The sequence below is a fragment of the Artemia sp. Qi Xiang Cuo genome, chromosome 7 (assembly GCF_049724085.1).
Source record: "Artemia sp. Qi Xiang Cuo chromosome 7, ASM4972408v1, whole genome shotgun sequence".
Classification (NCBI taxonomy): Eukaryota; Metazoa; Arthropoda; class Branchiopoda; order Anostraca; family Artemiidae; genus Artemia; species Artemia sp. Qi Xiang Cuo.
In genome coordinates, this window is record NC_142800.1 from 68,367,565 (window position 1) to 68,392,510 (window position 24,946).

Consider the following 24,946-nt stretch of genomic DNA (forward strand, 5'->3'; position numbering starts at 1 on the left):
TCTCTTGTTATTTCAAATTCATTTTGGATTTCATTCGTTGAAATGTAAGAGTTGGCATATTTCAGTAGTGTTTTCTTGTGGTTTACCTTGTCACTGTTACATTTTCTTTATGTTTCAAAGTTCATTTAATTTTTTTTTCCTTGAAATGTAAGAGTTGGAATATTTCAGTTGTGTTTTGTTGTGGTTTACCATATCACTGTTACATTCTCTTGATGTTTTAAAGTTCATTTTGGATTTCCTTCAGTGAAATGTAAGAGTTGGAATCTTTCAGAAGCGTTTTGTCGTGGTTTACTTTCTCTTGATGCTTCAAAGTTCATTTTGGATTTCATTCGTTGAAACGTAAGAGTTGGAATATTTCAGTAGTGTTTCGTCATGGTTTACCTTGTCACTCTTAAATTCTTTGATTTTTCAAAGTTCATTTTCGATTTCATTCGTTGAAATGTAAGAGTTGGCGTGTTTCAGTACAGTTTTCTTGTGATTAACCTTGTCACTGTTAAATTCTCTTGATGCTTCAAAGTTCATTTTGGATTTTTCTTGTTGAAATGTAAGAGTTGGATTATTTCAGGAGTGATTTATCGTGGTTTACCTTGTCACTGTTACATTCTCTTGATGTTTCAAAGTTCATTTTGTTTTTTTTTTTGTTGAAATGTAAGATTTGGAATATTTCAGTATTGTTTTGTCATGGTTTACCATTTCACTGTTACATTCTCTTGATGTTTAAAAGTTCATTTTGGATTTTTTTTTAGTTGAAATGTAAGCGTTGGAATTGTCACTATTACATTCTCTTGATGTTTCAAAATTCATTTTGGATTTTTTTTTCGTTGCAATGTAAGAGTTGGAATATTTCAGTAGTGTTTCGTCGTGGTTTACCTTGTCACTGTTACATTCATCTGATGTTTAAAATTCATTTTAGATTTTTTTTTTGTTGAAATGTAAGAGTTGGCATATTTCAGTATAGTTTTGTCTTGGTTTACCTTGTCACTGTTACATTCTCCTGATGTTTCAAAATTCATTTTGGATTTTTTTTTTGAAATAAAAGAGTTGAATTATTTCAGTACTATTTTGTCATGCTTTACCTTGTCATTGTTCAATTTTCTTGATGTTTCAAAGTTCATTTTGGATTTTTTTTTCGTTGAAATGTAAGAGTTGGCATATTTCAGTACAGTTTTCTTGTGGTTTACCTTGTCACTGTTACATTCTCTAGATACTTCAGAGTTCATTTTGGATTTTATTTTTCGTTGAAATGTAAGAGCTGGATTATTTCAGTACAAACAAATAGATTTAGACATACAAACCAACAAAGACAAACACATGGACTAGCAAACACCAACCCAGACGTACAATTAAATAGATTCAGACATACAAACAGAGAAAAACAGGCACTTTAGACATACAAACAAACAAAGACAAACTTGGACTTGCAAACACTAACCCAGACATTTTTTTAAAATTTATTTTATTAAGGTATTTAAAGCATCTTTAGAATAAATACACATAAGTAATATTTAAGATAATTCTTCACATATATTTTATTTTATTATTTTTGATGCAAGTAGAAATGTTTTTAATTTCATTTATTGTGGTATTTGAAGCATCTTTAGAATAGATACAGTTAAGTAATGTTTAAGATAAGTCTTCAAATTTATTTTAGTCTATAATATTTAAGATAATTCTTCACATATATTTTAACCTATTTATTTTTCCTACAAGTAGAGTTGTTTTTAATTTCCTTTTTATTATGATATCTAAATCAACTTTAGATTATATACAGTTAATTAAAATTTAAGATAATGTATCATATATATTTTAATGTATTTTTTTTTGTAACAAGTAGTCGTTTTTTTTTATTTATTTTATTAAGGTATCTAAAGCATCTTTAGAATAGATGCATGTAAGTATTATTTAAGATAATTCTTCGCATATATTATATTTATTTATTTTTTGTTGCAAATAGAGTGGTTTTAATCTCCTTTTATTCTAATATCTGAAGCATCATTAAAATATATACAGTTAAGTAATATTTAAAATAATTATTCAAGTATATTTTAATGTATTTATTTAAGTTACAAGTAGTCGTTTTTTTTTATTTATTATGGTATCTGAAGAATCTTTTGAATAGATTAAGTGACCTTAAATAAACCTATCTTTTCATGCTTGTCCCTCAGACTATAGCCGTGTATCTGTCTGACTGTGCTTCCATCTGCAGCTATACGTGTGAAGATATCATCAGTAGTCTATCGATTCTGTTTTTATATTTTTTTACATCTCTGACTTTTTAATAAACACTCTAAACGTTAGACTTGCTAACGTACCCTAAAATAATGGTAATATAATAAAGTAATGCATAAAATATTTTTATTGAAATAACAACATGTAGAATATTAACATATAAATATGTTACAACATTATTATACATTATTAATATAATATAAACTTTGAACTTTTTAAATCTGTTCCATAAAATAAGTCATCATGTTCGCTCGGTATACTGTAAATATCTATCTTTGTCGGTATTCAACACAACGATGATTTTATCGTGTGTACACACTTTCTTTGAATAATTCATTTTCACTTTTTGTTCTAAGTATGATACAAGGTGTTTATCATGCCACTGTGTGAAAATTACTAATTTCATACCTACATTTAACTAGAAAGTGTCGATAACCCGCCATAGAGCATCACTGATACAGCCACATAGTGTCAATGAGCAATCATAGAGTATCATTGATACAGCTGTATAAATAAATATTTATAAATAAATAGAAATGGTTGCATTCAACCATGTTGGAATTTTTTGCTTTTTAAAGTCATAATATAAAGGATTGTTTAGATGATTAATAAAAAAACTCTAATCAGGCATAATCCTTCTTCTGGAAAAAAATACAATGTTTCGAATGAACCCTATTATGATATTCTAGGACCACTGGGTTGATTCTATATCGACCATTGTGTTACAGGAGCCGTTCTTAAAGAATGGGACAAAATTTGAACTTTAGAGTAAAGACCTAGGTGTTGAGGAGGGGACAATAGATATAGATGACAGTACACATTTGAAACATCAAATACAAAATTCAACATTTTTGCAAGGAAATACCAAAACCTTAGGTTAGATTAGGTTAGCTTACGTGCGCGCACGTGTGCGCAAATAAAATAAATTAAAAATAAATTAAAAAAATGCCTGGGTTGGTGTTTGCAAGTCCAAGTGTGTCTTTGTTTGTTTGTATGTCTAAAGTGCCTATCTTTCTCTGTTTGTATGTCTGAATCTTTTTGTTTGTATGTCTGGGTTGGTGTTTGCTAGTCCATGTTTTTGTCTTTGTTGGTTTGTATGTCTGAATCTATTTGTTTGTACTGAAATAATCCAACTCTTACATTTCAACGAAAAAAAAAATTGAGAACGAACTCTGAAGCATCAAGAGAATGTAAAAGTGACAAGGTAAACCAAAAGAAAACTGTACTGAAATATGCCAACTCTTGAATTTCAACTAAAAAAAATCCAAAATGAACTTTGAAACATCAAGAATATGTAACAGTGACAATTCCAACTCTTAAATTTAAACGAAAAAAAAATCCAAAATGAACTTTGAAACATCAAGAGAATGTAACACTGACAAGGTAAAGCTCGAAAAAACAGTATTGAAATAATCCAATTCTTACATTTCAACAACAAAACAACCAAAATTAATGTTGAAACATCGGGAGAATGTAACATTGTCATGGGAAACCACGACAAAACACTACTGAAATATGCCAACTCTTACATTTAAACAAAAAAAAATCTAAAATGAATTTGAAACATCAAGTAAATGTAACAGTGACAAGGTAAGCCACGACAAAACACTACTGAAATATTCCAACTTCTACATTGCAACGAAAAAAAACAAAATAAACTTTGAAACATCAAGAGTATGTAAAAGTGAGAATTCCAACTCTTACATTTCAACGAAAAAAAAATGAACTTTGAAACATCAAGAGAATGTAATAGTGACATGGTAAACCACGACGAAACACTACTGAAATTCCAACTCTTACATTTCAACGAAAAGAAAAACAAAATGAACTTTGAAACATCAAGAGAATGTAACAGTGACAAGGTAAACCAAGATAAAACACTACTGAAATAATCCAACTTTTACATTTCAACAAAAAAAAATCGATAATGTACTTTGAAGCAATAAGAGAATGTGACAGTGACAAGGTAAACCACAAGAAAACTGTAGTGAAATATACCAACTCTTACATTTTAATGAATGAAATCCAAAATGATTTTTGAAGAATCAAAGAATGTAACAGTGACAAGGTAAACCATGACAAAACACCCCTGAAATATTCCAACTCTTACATTTGAACGAATGAAATCCAAAATGAACTTTGAAACATCAAGAGAAGGTAAACTACGACCAAACACTGCTGAAATATTCCAACTCTTACATTTCAACGAAGGAAATCCAAAATTAACTTTTAAACATCAAGAGAATGTAACAGTGACATGGTAAACCACAACAAAAAACTACTGAAATATTCCAACTCTTACATTTCAAGGAAAAAAAAATCTAAATGAACTTTGAAACATAAAGTTAATGTAACAGTGAAAAGGTAAACCACAAGAAAACACTAATGAAATATTCCAACTCTTACATTTCAACGAAAGAAATCCAAAATGAGCTTTGAAGCATCATGAGAATGTAACAGTGACAAGTTAAACCACGACAAAACACTACTGAAATATTCCAAGTCTTACATTTCAATGAAAAAAAAAAATCTAAAATGAACTTAGAAACATAAAGAGAATGTAATAGTGACAGGGTTAACTACAACAAAACACTACTGAAATATTCCAGAATGTAACGGAGAATGTAACGGTGACAAGGTAAACCACGACAAAACACTACTGAAATATACCAACTCTTGAGTTTAAACAAAAAAAAATCTAAAATGAATTTGAAACATCAAGTGAATGTAACAGTGACAAGGTAAGCCACGACAAAACACAACTGAAATATTCCAACTCTTACATTGCAACGAAAAAAAAAACAAAATGAACTTTGAAACATCAAGAGAATGTAAGAGTTACAAGGTAAACCACAATAAAACATTACTTAAATAATCCAACTCTTACATTTCAACAAAAAAAAAATCAAAAAGGAACTTTGAAGCATCAAGAAAATGTAACAGTGACAAGGTAAACCACAGGAAAACTGTATTGAAATATACCAACTCTTACATTTTAACGAATGAAATCCAAAATGAACTTTGAAAAATGAAAGAATGTAACAGTGACAAGGTAAACCATAACAAAACACTACTGAAATATTCCAACTCTTACATTTCAACGAATGAAATCAAAAATGAACTTTGAAACATCAAGAGAAGGTAAACCACGACAAAACACTGCTGAAATATTCCAACTTTTACATTTCAACGAAGGAAATCCAAAATGAACTTTGAAACATCAAGAGAATGTAACAGTGACATGGTAAACCACAACAAAACTCTACTTAAATATTCCAACTCTTACATTTCAAGGAAAAAAAGAAATTTAAAATGAACTTTGAAACATAAAGAGAATGTAACAGTGACAAGGTAAACCACAAGAAAACACTAGTGAAATATGCCAACTCTTACATTTCAACGAATGAAATCCAAACTTCACTTTGAAATAAGAAGAGAATGTAACAGTGACAAGCTAAACCGTGACAAAACACTACTGAAATATTCCAACTCTTAGATTTCAACGAAAGAAATCCAAAATGAACTTTGAAGCATCATGAGAATGTAACAGTGACAAGGTAAACCACGACAAAACACTACTGAAATATTCCAAGTCTTACATTTCAATGAAAGAAAAATATAAAATGAACTTTAAAACATAAAGAGAATGTAAAAGTGACAAGGTAAACTACAACAAAACACTACTGAAATATTCCAGCTCTTACAGTTCAACGAAAAAAAAAAATTAAAAATGAAGATTGAAACATCTTCAGAATGTAACAGTGCCAAGGTAAAAAAAAATCTAAAATGAATTTGGAAAATCAAGAGAATGTAACAGTGACAAGCTAAACCACGACAAAACACATCTGAAATATTCCAACTCTTACATTTCAACGAAAAAAGAATCCAAAACAAACTTTGAAACATCAAGAGAATGTGACAGTGACTTGGTAAATCATTTCAAAACACGACTGATATATTCCAACTATTACATTTCAAATAAAAAAAAAATCCAAAATGAACTTTGAAACATGAAGAGAATGTAACAGTGACAAGGTAAACCACGATAAAACACTACTGAAATAATCTAACTTTTACATTTCAATAAAAAAAAATCCAAAATCAAATTTGAAGCATCAAGAGAATGTAACAGTGACAAGGTAAACCACAAGAAAAGTGTACTGAAATATGCCAACTCTTACATTTCAACGAATGAAATCCAAAATGAACTTTGAAAAAATCAAAGAATGTAATAGTGACAAGGTAAACCACGACAAAACACAACTGAAATATTCCAAGTCTTACACTTCATTGAATGAAATCCAAAATGAACTTTGAAACATCAAGAGAATGTAATAGTGAGAAGGTAAACCACGATAAAAAAGTATTGCTTGCTGTTGGGGTATTCAAAAAGCCATAATGTAAAGTTGTGGGTTATAAGGATGAGTATTTCAAGTTGTAAAATTGGTTCAGAAGGGATATTAAGAAAGGAACTTGTTCTGAAAGGACATATTCGGGGGGAGCCAAAAAGTTGGGGGGAGGAGGGTCCTTCTATGTCTCAAGTGCGCAAAAAAGTATTAAAAAAATGGGGGGAGGGGTGCTCTTTTGGGGCGCGGGGGGAGGGGGACCCTTTGGGGTTCCGGGGGTAGGGGGTTCTTTGGGGGCCCGAGGGAAGGGGGCCCGGGGGAGGAAGGCCCTTTGGGGAGCCTGGGGGAGGGGCCCTTTGGGGGCCTGGGGGGCTCTTTGGGGGCCCGGGGGGCTCTTTGGGGGCCCGGGGGAGGGGGCCATTTTGGGGTCCGGGGAGGGGGCTCTTTGGGGTTTGGGTAGGGGACCTTACAACACTGTTCAAATGGAACTTGTGTATTATAATGACCACAGAGTTTCACCCTAAATTATCCTCTAAAATGTCTCAAACTGTTTCGCCCAAAAAATCCCTACAATGCCGATTAATTTTTTTTTGCCCAAATAATCCCCTAAAAGTAATTCCTGCGCGTTCCTTTGTTTTGGCATCCCTGCGCTGTCGCATTTGAAATTCCCAGGAAACCATTTCCCGCGTAAAATATATTCAATCTGTCTTGATCTCGTATGAATTTCTGAAAATATATCTAAGGTGTTCCTAGTTGCACTATTATGGCTTCGATAGAATATTAATATTTATCTCTCAGACCTAAAGACATGAGAAGCCATATTTAAAAATAGAATATTAATTTATCTCTCAGGCCAAAAGATCAGAGAAGCCATATTGTTTCTCAATTCCCCCTCGTTGATCAATAATTCCCCGTCGATTTGGTGATCAATTTCTAAGAAATCCTCTCCCCTTCGCTTATGTAAATTAAGCTCTCAGAAATCTGTCCCCTTCGTGAATCAATAATCCATGCATAAATTATGTAGTCGTCGTATTGGATAAGGGGGTTCTACTGACATTATATAGGACTTTAACAATTAACACTATTTATATATTGAAAGGATTTACGAATATTAGAAACATGCAGGGTTATAAAACACTATCGAAAATTTTGAAAAAAAATTATTTTAGAAACCCGTAAGAATCACCTACTTGCCAGTTATTGCTTGAGCAGATTTCTTTGCAAAAACTGTTGTTGGGGCCATTCCACCAAAAACAAAGGCAGCGTCTTGGATATGAACCTGATTGTCGGCTACTGAGAGGTTTACACGCATTCCAGAATTAACAATGGCGATATCATCCTCACGACGCTTAGACTGTTTGAACGCAAAGATAAATTCTGTCTAAAATGATAGAATTACTTTATTTAAAGTGCATATACAACATAAACACATAAAAATATCTAGAATGAGCCAATAGAGCGCTAGGCTTGAAGGGAAGAGTAACTATTTAAATAAAATTCCATCATACCCAAAAGGTAAAATAGGGCAAATAAAAAGGCTTTAATATATTTTACTCATTCAATTTTCGGTACTGGTGCATTATGCGGGCACCGCGAAGAAGTCAAGTTTGGTTAATGCTAATGAAATAAAATAAAGTAGGATGAATATATAACTGTTTAGAAACAAATTTGGGCTATATATTTGCACATTAGCGGGGTGGGGGATAAAACACAGTATAGATTAAATACGTAACGTAACCTAACCTAACCTAGGTACCTTCCTCCCCCCGCCCTAAACCCTGAGATACAATCGTTTAATATTGTAACTCAGTGAGAAACTACGATTTGCAATCAGTTATCTATAGCGGCCTCTTGCAAATAGCCCGTTTGACGGGTTTCGTGACTTGTTTCCTTGATACAGTTTATAGCAGTGGGCCCGCATAATGCACAAGTACTCAATTTTCACACTAAATAACAATCCAAAGTAAATAGATAAGATCAGTCAAAGATTATGGAAATTCTGGTGCAACATCCACTGAAAGTATTGTTCTCGGCCGGTATATTAAAAGGTTCTCTAAAAATTTGTTTAATTCTTCAAAAAAGGAAAATTAAAGGAGCAGAATTAAACAAGAATTTGTTTGTTATTGTAGCCAGTTTACAAGGAGAAGTATACAGTTTTTTTTATAGTTTGTGAACAGACACAGTGCACTAAGGGAGACTGAGTAAAGATGTGGCTAGGTTGTTGTCCAGACAGTTTTCAACATTCTTTTTTTTTCATCGATTTTTGGTTATCACCAAAAGTGGCACCGAATTAAGTGTAATAGTTTTTTGATGTAATCGTCATTGTATTTTCTCTTTCATTGTAAATGTGCTATCGTTATTTCTTTCATTAGGCAAAGTGCTATTGTTTCTGGCGGTCTTTGCAAAATGTTTTGCTTGGCTCATCTGTCATTACTTTTAGGTGCAACTGAAAAAAAACATGCTACCATTGTTTTACATGCTAAGGTCTTGTCTTGCATTTGAGCTTTATTCCCAGCCAAATGGAGTAATTTGCTTCATTGAAAATCATTGCAACGTTATTATATACAACGGCGTCCAGAAAATTTCACCTAAAAAAACTGAGTAAATGAAAACTTGCAACCGCAGAAAACTAAATGCATGAACAATGGTATCAGTGGAAGATTTTAACCATCTAGTCAAAAAGATTTTTGCTTTTGTTGGTGATAGGACCCACGTCTAGGAAAAGACACCAGTTTATTAAGCAGTTTACTTGTCTTTGATTTTCATTTACCTTTATGCAAATTTTGCATTCGTCATCAAAGCAATTGCATGCAGATCACCAAGCAAAAAAGTAATACAAGTTCTAGCCTACGATTGTTTCTTCACAATTTTTCAAGGACTTTCCCGAAAATTATCGAGCCATTCAGACCTACATAAATCCATATTTTCTTCAAAACACATTTTATTTTAGCGAGCTAAGAAAAAAAGAGCTTTTCATCCCTCCTTGTCAAGAATAGGCACAATACTGATTTGGTTGAAGAAAGTGGTGAGGCTGCATAAACTTTTGTAGTATACCAACGATGATGGTAAAATAAAATTGATTGTGCTTTAAAATACCAGTTTGCATCCATTAAATCTGAAAGCTTCATTCCAGAAAACCTTATTTTTCTCTATGTATCTTTTGAATTAGCATATATGTAATTTTCTTTTTCAAATAGTTGGATCACTCTGTTAGCTTTGGGAAATTTAAGAATTTCCACAGCTTCAATGTTCCCCAGGTCCCTCTCTCATGTCTAGCTTATGTTCCTCTTTTTTTGCAGATAGACATGCCCCAATTTCAAAACATTTTTGTTGGTTAAAACTACAACTGCTTGAAACTTGTGTTATGTAGTTTTGATTGTGGACAGGCGCTAGAACCAATTTTGACTTTGGACAGATGTACCGTTATACAAGTGTGCGACTTTAACCGCGGGTTATTTTAATAAAGCGATCAAACACAGTTTCACGCCCGCGGTTCCAATGTAAGATTGCACTCGTTTACTGAAACTCTTACACACATCCCGGAATGAACAATAGCAACACCTTCATCTTTGCGCTTAAGCAGTTTAACTGCAAAGGTTGATCCTTTTAAAACATAGTACAATTTATTATTGGTTACTATATATAGCAATGACCTTAGAAATTATAACGACTTTACTAGAACTACATGGATCCAGTGCCATAGCCTACTGAGTTCCTCTCTTTAGCTGTTTTGAAGATCCTATGGCCCAAGGTAGCCAAAAATTTACTGCGCAAGCCATCGTTTCAGCAGTTACTGTAGTGGTATATAAGCATATGATTCTCTTTCATGGTTACAGAAGACCAAATTCATTTGGGTTTTTTCGAAGTTTTACTTAGCTTCAGGCGTCTGTACTTCAAAATATTTTTTGGGGATGGCTCACCCTAATACTGATCTATTCAAATCGCAATCACTGACTTTTTTTCTAGTTTGTCCCTTGTTATATGTTCAATGTATTTAAGAAGATGTTCCATAGACTCTTTTTGTTTCTATCTTTTAATGGATAGAATATATCTTTCTTAGTTCAGGTAAAACAGTTGAATAACATTCAGAACTACTGTGTAAGATTAAAGAAAAACTAAAGTAAAATGCTCTATTGAGTAATAAAGCAACTCTTACATTATGAATTTCACTATAAGAGATCAGAACAGACGTGGATTCTCCTTTTTCAATTATCTCTAAATAAACACTTCTCTTGCGCTCTTTGTCAATCGAAAAAGAAATTCTAAAAGCAAGATTTGTGTAACAGAATATACATCAAAAGAATTTCCTTTTCATACTGGATCCAAATATACAAAATTCGGGAATTTCAGACTTACTGACGCAAAATCATTACTACTACTACTACTAACTCACCACAGCCCCAAGCCGCCTGATGCCAACAAATATACTCACGCTCCTCTCTATCCCGATCTTTTCAAAACCTCCCTTTTTACACCCTCCTAGGAAGTTCCAATTTCCTTTAAATATTTCTTTTTGTAATCCTCACAGTCTAGATGAGGACAACCTGCTTTCCGTTTAGCTAAACAAAATTTACATAAAAATTTTACTTTTCTTTTGCTAAATGGCTGTCTCTAAATTTTGTTCTGACGTAATTTACAAATTAACTTACGTAACGAACTTCTATATTCGTATATTTTTCTTCTGGTAAAAAATACAAGGTTGCAGATATTTGCAGATATGAACTTGAAACCTGTGTAATAGGGTTTTCTGATACGCTGAATCTGATGGTGTGATTTTCATTAAAATTCTTTCACTTGTAGGGGATGTTTCTCCCCTCTTTAAAAAATCAGGTAAATTTTCTCAGACTCGTAGCCTTTGATGAGTAATACTAAACTTAATAAAATTTATATATTTATAATCAGCATTATAAGCCCATTATTTTGATACATTTTTTGACATAAAAATTCCGTTTTTAAAAGTTTTGATTACTATTGAGCCGTATCGCTTTTTTTTTTTTTTTTTTTTTTTTTTTATTACGTATATGTTATTAAGTATATGAGGGGGTTCTCCCCTTAGTCAATACCACGTTCTTTACGTTAAAAGTTTAAAAAAAAATTAATTCACAAACCCCTGAATCACAAAGACCGTTTAATTAGAATAGATAGGTCTTTTGAAAGCACTAAAAAAAACTGTAGCGTAAAGAGCGAGGTATTGACATGGGGGAGAACCCCCTCATATACGTAATAATATCTGTTGGTTTTAAGTTCTAATGTTGCTTCTTACTTTCCGTTGAGAAAACTTGTTTTTTTTTATTTAATTTCTGATCGTTTTTTAAATAATGCTTGGAAATCCGGCGCCCCCTTCATAGAAATATCCCTTACCCCCAAAAAACATCCTCCACTGAAAGATTCTCCCGAGTAACCCCCTCCTCCAGCCTCCCCCCACCTGAAAAAAATCCTTCCTGAAAATGTCTGTATACTTCCCAATAACCAATACAATGTGTGTGCAATGGGCAAAGTTCATAACTTGCAGCCCTTCCCCTGGGAACTGTGGGGGATTAAGTTATCCTAAAAGACATAGTTATCATATTTCCGACCATGCTAAACAAAATGCCTGTCTCAGAACTTTGATCGGGTGACATTGGGGAAAAAATGAGCGTGGGTGGGGGCCTAGTTGCCCTCCATTTTTTGGTCACTTAAAAAGGGCACTAGAACTTTTAATTTCCGTTCCAATGAGCCCCCCACGATATTCTACGACCACTGGGTCGATACGATCACCCCTGGGAAAAAGAAAAAAAAACAAAGAAACAAATAAACACGCATCCGTGATCTTTCTTCTGGCAAAAAATGGAAAATTCCACATTTTGTAGATAGGAGCTTGAAACCTCTACAGTATGGTTCTCTGATAAGCTGAATATTATGGTATGATTTTCATTAAGGTTCTATAGCTTTTAGGGGGTTTTTCCCCCTTTTTAGAAAATCAGCCAAAATTTCTCAGGCGCGTAACTTTTGATGGGTATAATTAAACTTGATAAAACTTATATATTTGAAATCAGAATCAAAATCTGATTCTTTTGATGTATCTATTGGTGTCACAATTGGTCTATTGGTATCCGTTTTTTAGAGTTTCGGTTACCATTGAGCCGGGTCGCTCCTTACTTACAGTTCGTTACCACGAACTGTTTGATACAGTCAGTCAGCAGGGTATCCAGAACAATCCATAGGCAATTTCTCTGGAAAACATCTAGTAAATCTTTATCTGGTTTTCGGAGCGTCCATGCTTCAGAGCCAAATTTGACCACTGTCATCACTGTACCTTCCAATATTCTAATTTTAGTTTGCAGACTTATCTTCCTAATCTTCCAAACTTTTTTTTTTAACTGTGACAGAACACCCTGAGCCTTGGCTATTCTACTTTTAATATCTTCACTGCTCCCACTGTCTTTGCTAATGATAGTGCGGTAAGTGAAGCTGCCCACCAGATCAATCTCTTCGTTACCCAACGTCACCTTTTCATCTTCACTTACTCCTAGCCGTAGTGCCTTAGTCTTCTTAACATCAATTTTCAAACCTATTCTAGCACCTTGAACTCGCAAAACCTATTACAGTTCATTCATTTTCCTTAAACTTTCATCTAGGATTCTTAAATCATCAGCATAATCCAAGTCTAGGATATTTTTTCCTCCCCATTTGATTCCGTGGTGCCCCATTGCCTTTCCTGTGCTCCATAAGACAAAGTCCATCAAAAAGATACATTTAAAGGGGGATAGAACACAACACTGCTTAACTCCTGATCTAATACAAAACCACCTGTTATCCTCATTTCCAACCTTAACAGCAGCAGTGTTATTCTCGTACATAGCACTAATCACATTAATGTATTTGTCTGGTATACCTTTGCTAAAGCTCTTCTATCAACAGAATCGAACGCTTGTATAAGAAAAATTTGAAAAGATTCAAAAAAAGGAAGAAAAACCCAGAAAAGAGGGTGCGATCTTATTTAAATTAATCTGCGAAATTAAACATACCTAAAAATCCCCAAAGTGGAAGTTTTAAGCTCTTGTCCACAGGATCAATATAATGAATAAGATAATAAACTTAAATGATGGTTTTTATTTTTTATTCCAACATATTTACTGAAACAATTTACATAACTTTTTTTAGGTTTCTTACTCAAAGCATCTATACACCGTAAAAAACACATGTTTTCAATGTGCTTGATGTCACGAGTCCAACGATTGCCAGATTTTCTAATCTTTACACAAAGTTGTTTTACCTATATGAGAAAAGAAATACTTCTCATTCATCGGCTCCGTTATTTCGAGTCACGGTTAAACAGTCAATTGTACACACCCAGTAGATCACTTCGTACATAAATCGTTTTAGCGGTTGACCGAGAAAAGGTTAAAAGCGGGAAAAAGTTTAAAGTGATTTTTGAATTTTCCTGGTATCAAAGAAAACTATGCACTTTGTAAAAATATTACTTACTGCTGAATTGAAAGGAATAAAAATTTGACGAATGATCTCGTTGCAATTGACAATATTTTTTCTGTATCCTGTAAAAAACTTATCATCCATTGGTACCCAACGTTGACCCTGCACACTTAAAAGCAGGAGTTGGGCTCTTCCTGCCATTAGTATTGGATTCAAGTCAGATATAGGTGAACCAGTCATAATATTACCAGATAGTGCCTATAAAAGAACACGTAAATAATAAACAAACATAGAGTAAAATATAATAAAGAACAAACTTAAAGGTTAAAACAACAATTTTATGATAATAAAACGAAAGGAAGGTGGCGGTAAACGTGATTATTCCTAGCCACGGGGGTTAGGCTTGTGCAAAACTATATGTAATCATCTTTATTCTCCTAAAATATTAACTGGTATTTTTACAAAAACTTAAAAATACTTGAAAACAATCGACTCTGGCATCTCTAGATAAGGAAGGAAGTATCACTTCAATATCATTGTGATTAAACTTTTAAATAGAAAGAGAGAGGTGCTCAGAGAAGAACTGTAGAATAAGACGTTCTCTCGGGTTTTCAATACGTCTCCGACACTAAATCGCTTTCCGTTATACTGATTTAAATGAAAAATAAACACCTAAAATGAAAAACCCGCTCTCTTAACATAATTTTTTTGTCCAAATCAGATATAGTACAGAAAATCATAATGTTACTAGATAGTATCTGTAAAAAGGTAAATGATAAATAAATTAGTGAATAAATCAATTGAAAAATGTCAGTACGTGCATAAGAAAAAGACGAAAAACATCAAATTAAAATTCATTTAGTATACATTTCTATGAGTTTTCGTCTATGTGAAAATATTTTGTAACAAAGAAATTGATTCGAATCAAACCTTCAAAAGCAGTAAAAATTTATTTACGGGACAGTTTGATTCTTTAGTAGATGAAAACCAAATAAAGGCAGCCGTGTGAAGTCCTGCGCTTGAAAAACCCCCTTTTCAGCTGGATTATACAGAGTTGTCTTCATCACCCTATAGCATAAGCATTACTAATTTTTTTAGGAACTTTTTTATCTTTATTTTAAGGACCACTTTGTTGGTCTTTTATAATTAAAACGTTGCAAATTGGACAAAAATCTTTTAATGTTCATAAAGATACATATTTCATGCACAAATTCTCCTTGGATTCTAGCTTCCCGTTCTTATTTCTAAGACTTATCATCCTATTTTTCTAAAAAATTTCAATCGCGGGGAAAGCCTTACGAATAGCTTCTTTTGAAATAACCCCTATCATGGTTGCAGTGGTAGCTGTATCCAAAACTCATCCAAATATATTTTACTTGCAAGCATGATAAATACGTCGTAACCTTGTTCCGCACTCTTCCCAAATATATTAATTTCTATCATGCCAATTGCGTTGCAGTCCCTAATGATCATCATTGTTATCTTTTTACGTCATTGCGCAAATAAATGAAGTTATCCACTTGGACTTAACAATGAATTGACCCTCCACGGGGTAATACATGGTCCGGAATCCGATTCCCGGTGGCACAAAGCTGGGCAATAGGTTTTCTACCTATCTCTTTAAAAAAGACCCAGCAACTAAAACATCAACTTCACGCCCTATTGGCTCTGGTGGTCCTTTCTTATTTCATCCTTATCCGATCGGTCAATTTTTTCAGTACCTAATGTCATTTTTTATCCTCATATTTTCATCGCAACTAAACTCATCTCAACTCACTTTTTTCTCTCGACTTAAACCAATTAGCCTTTGATATTCAATTTGTCACGTTTATTTTGTACCCTGGAATTTCGAAACCTCCAAAGATTCATAAATATGAAAAATACTTTTACCTAGGACACTCAAATTATCGGAATAACATATATGGAACACAGTTTAGCTTGCTTTTAAGAACCATGCTCCTCCACAGCCTCTATTGCTTAGAATGAAATAATCCCGAATAAGTCATACAAGTCGTGATAAAAGAAAACCCTTGCTTGACTACAGAATCCCCGATCAACTAGCTAGCTATTTTATTTCGTATATTATAATATATTACAGTTAATTACTTGTTAAAAAAAAAAAAAAAAAAAAAAAAAAAAAAAAAAAAATTTATTCCTAATTTTGATTTGGTTAAATTTCGAGAGCAAAAGTAGACCTAAAAGTTTGAACATAACACGCTGAGTCGTTGTTGGGATTACTGAGATGCCTTATTGGGAATTAGCATTAACAAAGTGCATTTTGATTTAATCTTAAGGCAAAATTTAGTTTTTAAACATACTGGGCAAATGGGAGGGTGGGCTTGGGAGGGGGACTACTTACCCTCCTATCATGTTCAACTATTAAAAAGGGCATTAGTCCTTTCTATTTTCAATCAAGTGAACCCTTTTCAAAGTTCCTACGACAACTCCTTCGATACGGAGTGCCCTGCTCTAAAAAAAAACCACAAAAAAACAATAATACATTGTACCCAGATCAGTCTTTCATAGGCAGCGCAATCGCGCTGCCTAAGTAACGAACGATATTGGCACAATGTATTATTATTATTTTTTTTTCCATACCGGGGCTCTTCGTTTCGAAGGAGTTGTCGCAGAAATTTGAAAAAGGGCTCATTCGATTGAAAATTGGAACGGCTAGTGCCCTTTTCAATAGTCAAAAGTGATTGGAAGGCAACTAAACCCCCTTCCACGCCCACTATTTCCCCAAACACATCCAATCAAAATTTTGAGATAGCCATTTTGTTCAGTGTAGTTGATTTCCAGATAGATATTATGTTTTTGAGGAGAACACTCCTCCACAGCCCTCATGGCAAGGGTTTTAAGTTTTGCCCTGGGGGCATATAAGAACGAGGTTGGCACAATGTATTATTCTTTTTTTTTTCCTTTAGACCAGGGCAGTTTGTATCGAAGAAGTTGTCGTAGAAACTTTGAAAAGGGCTCTTTCAATTGGAAATTGGAGTGGCTTTTGCTCTTTTTAATAGTCGAAAGTGATCTGAAGACAAATAACACCCCTTCCACGCAAACCATTTCCCGCAACATATCCAATCAAAATTTTGAGATAGCCATTTTGTTCAGCGTAGTTGATTTCCAGATAGAAATTATACTTTTGAGCAGGATACTTTCCCACAGCCCTCCGGGCATGGGTTGTAAGTTATGCCCAGGGGGCATATAAGATTTTTATAGAAATCGTTGTCGTAGAAACTTCAAAAAAGGCTCATTCGATTAGGAATTGAAAGGGCTCGTGCCCTTTTAAATAGTCGAAAGTGATTAGAGGGCACTTAGCCACACTCTCACGCCCACCTTTTCCCCCAACACATCCAATCAAAATTTTGAGATAGTCATTTTGTTCAAACGTGGCTGAAAATTCTGGAAATTAGGTCTTTGAGGATTACAGCCCCCCCCCCCACACATTCCTCAGGGCACGGGTTGTAAGTTATGCCCTGGGGCATGTAAGGTTTTATAGAAAGCGTTGTCGTAGAAACTTCAAATAGGGATCGTTCGATTGGAAATTGAAATGTCTAGTGCCCTTTTTAATAGTTGAAAGTGATTGGAAAACAACTAACTCCCCTTCCATAACCACCATTTCCCCAAACACATCCAATCAAAATTTTGGGACAGCCATTCTGAGGATGTTAATAGGGCTTCAGCCTCATTAATGAGTCGGCTGACAACACTAATTGAAAAAAATTTTCCACTAGTAAAATCATCAAATAAATATAAACCCAAGATACCTTGAATGTCTCCAAGTCTTGTAAAATAAACAATGCAGAAGTCAGAGCCTTTTAATCTGGCTTGCACAAGCCTTGAACCTGATAATACATCGAAGTATAAGCACTATAAGAATGTATTAACATCAACAATTAGATTAGGTAAGAAGAATTATTTTTTGTTGAAGATTAAGGAATGCAATGGTAATTTACAAAAAGTTTGGAGTGTAGTTAATGAAGCTTTATCTCGTAGGAAACAATCAAAGAAACAGCCTACTGCCTTCAAGAATGCAGATAGTTCAACTATTGAAAAAGCAGCTGTACCTAGTGCCTTCAACTCTTTCTTTACCCCCCTACCAACTGTTAAGACCCCCTCCTTTCCTAAACAAGGTAAATCTTCACCAGCTGAGAGAAGTATTTTTCTAACTCCTTGTACAAGCATAGAGAGCTGTGATTTTATTTCTTCTTTAAGTAGCAGTAACAGAGGTGATGTGCTTGGACTAACAAACCATTTGCTTAAGTCTGTTTCTTCTTATGTTGTTGAACCTCTTGCCCATATTTTTAATCTATCTGTTTCAAAAGGTGTATACCCTGATTCGTTTAAAATTGCAAAAGTACTCACTCTTTTTAAGAAGGGTGACCCCAGCTTAGTTTCAAATTATAGACCTATATCAATTCTCCTAATTTTCTCGAACTTACTTGAAAAAGTTGTGCATAAGAGGGTTTTTTCGTTCCTGTCTACTGGTGCTTCAACTGGAAGCGGTTCTCTTCTGTCTGATCACCAGTATTGCTTCCAACCTAAACTCTCTACTGCATGTGCTCTAGTTGACGTTACAGAATTCGTGCGTGGTAATATAGACAAGGGTCGTTATGTTCTAGGACTATTTCTTGATTTTTATAAAGCTTTCGACATGGTAGATCATTTTGTCTTACTGGGAAAACTGTCTCTACTTGGAGTTCGGGGAATTTCCTTTGAATGGTTTAAATCTTACCGTCAAATAGATCTCAGTTTGTGTGTTACGATGGGAAATATTCTGATCTAGCTTTGGTTTCCAAAGGGGTACCTCAAGGCTCAGTTTTGGGACCACTCCTCTTTCTCATTTATGTCAATGACCTTCCTCCATCTCCCAACCTTGATACCCACGCTGTTTTGTTTGCAGACGATAGTAATTTTTTTGTGGTTTCTAATGATCTGCCCTCTGCTGTTGCTAAGACTCAGCTTCTGCTCAACCATGTGCGTGATTGGTGTGAACAGAACGGGATGCTGTTGAATAGCTCTAAGAGTGGCATTATTCATTTTCGAACCCCATACCACATGTCTGAACCTTCCCTAACAATCTTGGTTTTTTATGGTACTGATATAATTCCCCAGTGCTCTTGGGTTAAACTTCTTGGTGTGCACGTTGATTATTTTCTTTCTTTCAAAACTCATATTTCCTATACACATTCTAAAATTTCTCGTCAAGTGTCTATTCTTCATCGTACCAATCAATTTCTTCCTCCCAATGTAATGCTTTCTCTTTACTATGCATTTGTCCTTCCTTATCTTTCTTATTGCTGCACTGTATGGGGCAATACTAACTAATCTTCCTTTCGGCAACTCCAAACAGCACAGAATAGAGAGGTGAAGGCAACTTTTTGCCTTCCCCGACTCTATCCTACAGCTGATCTTTACAGTGATACAGGTCTAGATGCCTTAGATGTGGTTATCAAGAAGCAGAACCTAAAACTAGCTCATCGAGCCTTCAATTTCTCGCTTCCTCCAAATATCTTATCCTACTTTGATCTAGCATCAACACGTAAGTGCCAGACTTTGCTTCGGAGCTCTGTTCACCAATTTCGGTTGCCTAAAAGGGTATCCTCAGCAGCTAAGATGTCACCAATTTATAGAGCAATTGCTCTTTGGAACTCTATTTCCAGTGCAATTTCTCTTATCAAAAACTCTTCTTCCCTTTGCAGAAAAATATTCGTTAAGGCTTGAAGTAATTTCGTTTTTTTTCTTTATTTCTTTATTCATTTTGCTTTATCTATTTTTTCCGCTTTACTTTATATGTTTTTTTTCTTTTCCCTTTTCTTATTATGTTGAATGAGATTCGAACCCTGTTGTTTAATAATATTTTCAATGGTTGGAATTTTAAAAAATAACAGGACATTTTCAGTTTGGATAAAATTAAGTCTAAGGTTATTGTGTAGCAGTTGTTTGTTTTTTGTTTTTTTTTTGTTGATTTTTCTCGCATTGTGTTTATATTTTTGAAATATTGTTTTTTTTCCCCTCCCTGATTTCTTTTGTGTGGATTTTGTGATTGATACGAGGTCCTCTACAAGCTATGCTTCTTGGGACCTCTAGCGCTTAAGTCTATTTATGTATTTATTGTAGTATTTAATAAATTGAAATTGAATTGAATTAAATTGAGGATGACGACCCCCTCACACCCCTCAGGGTAAGGGTTGTAAGTTATATCCTTGGGGTATATATGGTTTTATACAAAACGTTGCCGTAGAAACACAAAAAGCGCTCATTCAATTGGAAATTGAAAGGGATAGTGCCCTTTTTAATTGTCGAAAGTGATTGGAAGGCTTGACATTTCATAGTAAAAATCAATCTGGGTACAATGTATTATTATTTTTTTTTTTTTAGACCAGGGCACTTCGTATCGAAGGAGTTTTCGTAGGAACTTCGAAAAGGGCTCATTCGATTAAAAATAGAAAGGACTAATGCCCTTTCTAATAGTAGAAAGTGATTGGAGGGCAACTAGTCCGCTCCCACGCCCACCCTTTCATTTGTCCATTATGTTTAAAAACTAAATGTTGCCTTAAGATTAAATCAAAATGCACTGTTTTAATGCTAATTCCCAATAAGGCATCTCAGCAGTATCCCAAGAAAGACTGAGACTATTATGTTCAAGCTTTCGGGGTTACTTCTGCTCTTAAAATTTAACCAAATTAAAATAGCGTAAGTGCATCCAAGCTACCAAAGAAAGTATGCAGATTTTTTTGCAAATGGTATCAAGTTTTCTATTTCAGGTCAACTAGAGGAGGTATGAAACTAAATTAAACACTAATATTTGTGTCCGGCTTTTTGAAAGGGTGTACGTTGTTAAAAATTGTTGAAAATGTTTCTCCAGCATACAAATAGCAGTCCAAACTATAAAGTCTTAAAAAAGAAAAGATTTAAAGCATTGTTTTTTTTCCCTGAAAAGACTATGTCAATATAAAACGAACAGAAATTAATTAAAAAAAAACTTTTTCTACAAAATAAGTTTTTCAAAGATAAGTAAAGAACTCCATTAAACTAAAAATGAGCAAAAAATAAAACCAAATAATCTACCCAGCGTGAAACTACCAAAAATCAGCATCGATAAATAAATGGAGCCCGAAACAAACAGATATTACAATAAATAACCGGGTCAAACGCAATAAGAGCAGAAATTAACATGAGTAGGGCTCAAAACCCCTATACCTTCCCAAGGCCAAAACATAATTTGCACTTTATGAAAAAAATACAAATGACTGTGTATTGTCAGTTTAATACTTATATACTGATATTTAGTAATCAAAATGTTGATATTACTTGATTTATTAAAGTTATAAAAACATTTATATTTTTTCAGTAAAGTGCAAATTATGTTCTAGCCTTGGGAAGGCATAGGGGTTTTGAGCCCTACTCATGTTAATTTCTTCTAGTTTTGAGCTTGACTCGGTTATTTACTGTAATTTCTGTTCATTTTGGTTTTCATTTATTTATCGATGCTGATTTGCGGTAGTTTCATGCTTGGTATATTATTTGATTTTATTTTTTGCTCATTTTTGGTTTAATGGAGTTCTTTACTTTTCTTTGAAAACCTATTTTGTGGAAAAAGTGTTTTTAATTAATACTAAAAAATATATACCCTTCTAATCATTTTCGAAAATTAAAAAGGGCACTTGCCATTTCAATTTCCAATCGAATGAGCTCTTTTTGATTTTCTACGGCAGTACTTTCTATAAACACCTTATATGCCCCCAGTTGCCCTTCTATGCCCCTTATATGGCCCAGGTGATTTGCCTTTAAATCACTTTTGACTATTAAGAAGGGCATTAGCCCTTTCAATTTCCAATCAAATGAGCACTTTTGAAGTTTTTACGACAAAACTTTTTATAAAAACCTTATATGCCGACAGGGCACAACTTACATCCTTTGCCATGAGGATTGTGGGAGAGAGAGGGTTATCATCCTCAAAGACCTAATTACCAGAACTTTCAACTACGTTGAAGAAAATGAATATCTCAGAATTTTGTTTAGATGTGTTTGGGAAAATGGTGGGCGTCAGAGGAGGGTTAGTTGCTCTTCAATCACTTTCGCCTATTAAAAAGAAATTTACCCGTTTGAATTTCAAATCCAATGATTCTTTTTTGAAGTTTCTACGACAACTCTTTCTATAAAAGCCTTATATGCACCCAGGGCATAGCTTACAACCCTTGCCCTGAGAGCTGTAAGTGGGTTGTCATCCACAAATAAATAATTTCTAAAACTTTCAACTACATAGAAAAAAATAGCTATCTAAAATTGGATTTTATGTGTTTGGGGAAATTTTTGGAATGAGAGGGGGATTAGTTGCCCTCAAATTACTTTCGAATATTAAAAAGGGCACTAGCCATTTCAATTTCCAATCAAATATGGTATTTTTGAAGTTTCCACGACAACGCTTTCTATAAAAACCTTATAGGCCCCAGTTTTTTTTTTCTCTTCGGCACTTTCCTTGGATACATCGTTTCGTTTCGCGCTGAAGAAGAGAGGCGTTTGTCCTCTCAAAATATTCGCTTTGTTTTTTCAGTATTTTCATTTGGCCTATAAAAACCCCATTTTTGCTCGTTTTTCTTTCTTTATGTGATGTCAGGCCAATGTGGTTTAAGAACTTATCTTCGTCATGCTTATGGGGAGCATTCAATCAATGTTGTCACTACATTCATATCTCTTGTGAGAAAAAAAGCTAATTTGATTAATCAACAGTATTTTCTTCATAATTGTAAAATGAACCGTATTTTACCCAAGTCAGCGCGAATCGTTTCGTTTCCCGCTGAAGAAGAGAGGCGTTTGTCTTTTTGAAATATTTGCTTTGTTTTCTCATTATTTTCATTTGACCAATAAAAACCCCGTTTTTTCTCGTTTTTCTTTATTTATGTAATGTCAGGCAATCGATGTTTAAGAAATTATCCAGGGTTATAAGTTATCTCCTGGGGGCATGTTAGGTTTTAATTGAAAGCTTTGTCGTAGAAACTTGAAAAAGGGCTCATTCAATTGGAAATTCACAGGGCTAGTGCCATTTTCAATAGTCAAAAGTGATTGGAGGGCAACTAAACCCTCTCTCACGCCCGCCCCTCTCTCACGCCCTCTCTCACGCCCGAACAACTCTCTCTCCCGAACAACTCTCTCCCGAACAACTCTCTAAACCCTCTCTCACGCCCAAACAACCCATTAGGTCTTAAAGGGTGTCTGCAAGAAATGCATCAATTAAAATCTAAAATCAAATAGCATAGTTCTCCAAATTATTTAATTGCCGGTGCGTGTTGTATTTTGAGTGACTGAATTGATTCCTTTTCTTGTCAGTTGTTCACTAGTATCCGTCAATGACAGTTCATATTTGTTTTTGGATTTTGTGCAAATCGCGGATATTGGCGAATAACTCGCTTGACTTTCCGCGTTTGTTTGTTTTTTTTTTTTTTTCTCTCTTCAGCACTTTCCTTGGATACATCGTTTCGTTTCGCGCTGAAGAAGAGAGGCGTTTGTCCTCTCGAAATATTCGCTTTGTTTTTTCAATATTTTCATTTGGCCTATAAAAACCCCATTTTTGCTCGTTTTTCTTTCTTTGTGTGATGTCAGGCCAATGTGGTTTAAGAAATTATCTTCGTCATGCTTATGGGGAGCATTCAACCAATTTTGTCACTAAATTCATATCTTATGTGAGAAAAAAAGCTAATTTGATTAATCAACAGTATTTTCTTCATAATTGTAAAATGAACCGTATTTTACCCAACTCAATACGACCTTGACTTCACTTAAACACACGCAACGAACGGCAATTTACAGAACGTATAGGGTTTGGTATTTTAAATCATGTTATTAGCGACTGCAAAAGCAAGCGCTACCGGTTAAATCAGGATATTTTCAGGCTAGAGCAAGAAATATTATGTACACTTTCTTATGCTGATTTTCATCAAATTAAGGCTATTGCTGAAAATTCTTTTCAGCATGATTTTAGGATTTCTAGACAAAGGCTTTCTGAGAAATTACACCGTTTAAAATTGGAAAAACTCTCTAATAATCCACCTTTTGTCCCAAAAGTGTATCCTGGTCCTGCTGTGATAAATCTCAGCTACCTGCCCCTTACAACAGAGCAAAATCAGGTTCTGTCGAAAGGATTGAAATTTTCGATAACCCCTTCGAAAATACCTTATAGTGAAATTATCGCGAACACAGAGAGGGCTTTTCATGACTCTCGTGCAGATATTGGAGAGATTGCTGAGGTTAGAGCACAATTTGTTGAAACTTTGTTGGATTCGCCTTCTGTTAATACTCGAAATTTAATAAAAAATAAAAAAAATTATTAAAATTGAACCCTTGGTCTTACACGCACTACATAAAGATCATTCCAGGATTATTACGAAAGCCTATGAAGGCAATACTGTTGTTGTATTAGATTCAGATGATTACGACAAAAAAGTCAGAGAAATTTTAAATGATTCTAACAAATATGAACAATAACCTACCAATCCCAAAGAAAAATATGTCCAGGAAGTCCGAAGAGATTTGTTATCTAAAAGGAAAAGGGGAAATTACAGATCAGTTATACAAAAGGTTTTACCCACGCGGATGCACGTCCCCTCGTTTTTATGGTGTTCCTAAAATTCATAAGCCCAGTAATCCACTTCGAACCATTATTTCTTCTTTTAATTCTCCTACAGCAAAAACAAAGAAATTCTTATCAGTTGTATTTCGCTAACTAATTCAGGCTCAAAAATCCTGTATTTAAAATTCTGCCGATTTTGTTTCCAAGGCAATGAAAGTTTCGATTAAACCAAATACAAGAATTGGCAGTTTTGATTCAGCTTCAATGTATATCAATTGTGATCCTCAAAAGACCGAACTGTTTTTAGAGCAAAAACTTAATTCTAACCCATCTATATCTGAAAAATCTACTCTTTCAAATCAGACACATCTTTCGCTTACAGCCCTTT

At 34.1% G+C, this 24,946-nt stretch overlaps 1 protein-coding gene across 3 annotated transcripts in view; it reads right to left on the reverse strand.

Moving 5' to 3' along the window:
- LOC148950634 (xanthine dehydrogenase/oxidase-like) overlaps window positions 1-24,946 on the reverse strand; it is a 380,805-nt gene that overhangs the window by 183,218 nt on the left and 172,641 nt on the right. For all 3 annotated transcript variants that reach the window (XM_089092522.1, XM_089092520.1, XM_089092521.1), the window contains 2 exons: window positions 14,043-14,246; window positions 7,766-7,956 (listed from right to left, as the gene is read on the reverse strand). In XM_089092522.1, coding sequence (XP_088948648.1) covers window positions 7,766-7,956; window positions 14,043-14,246 — 395 coding nt within the window. The remainder of the gene's footprint in view (window positions 1-7,765; window positions 7,957-14,042; window positions 14,247-24,946) is intronic.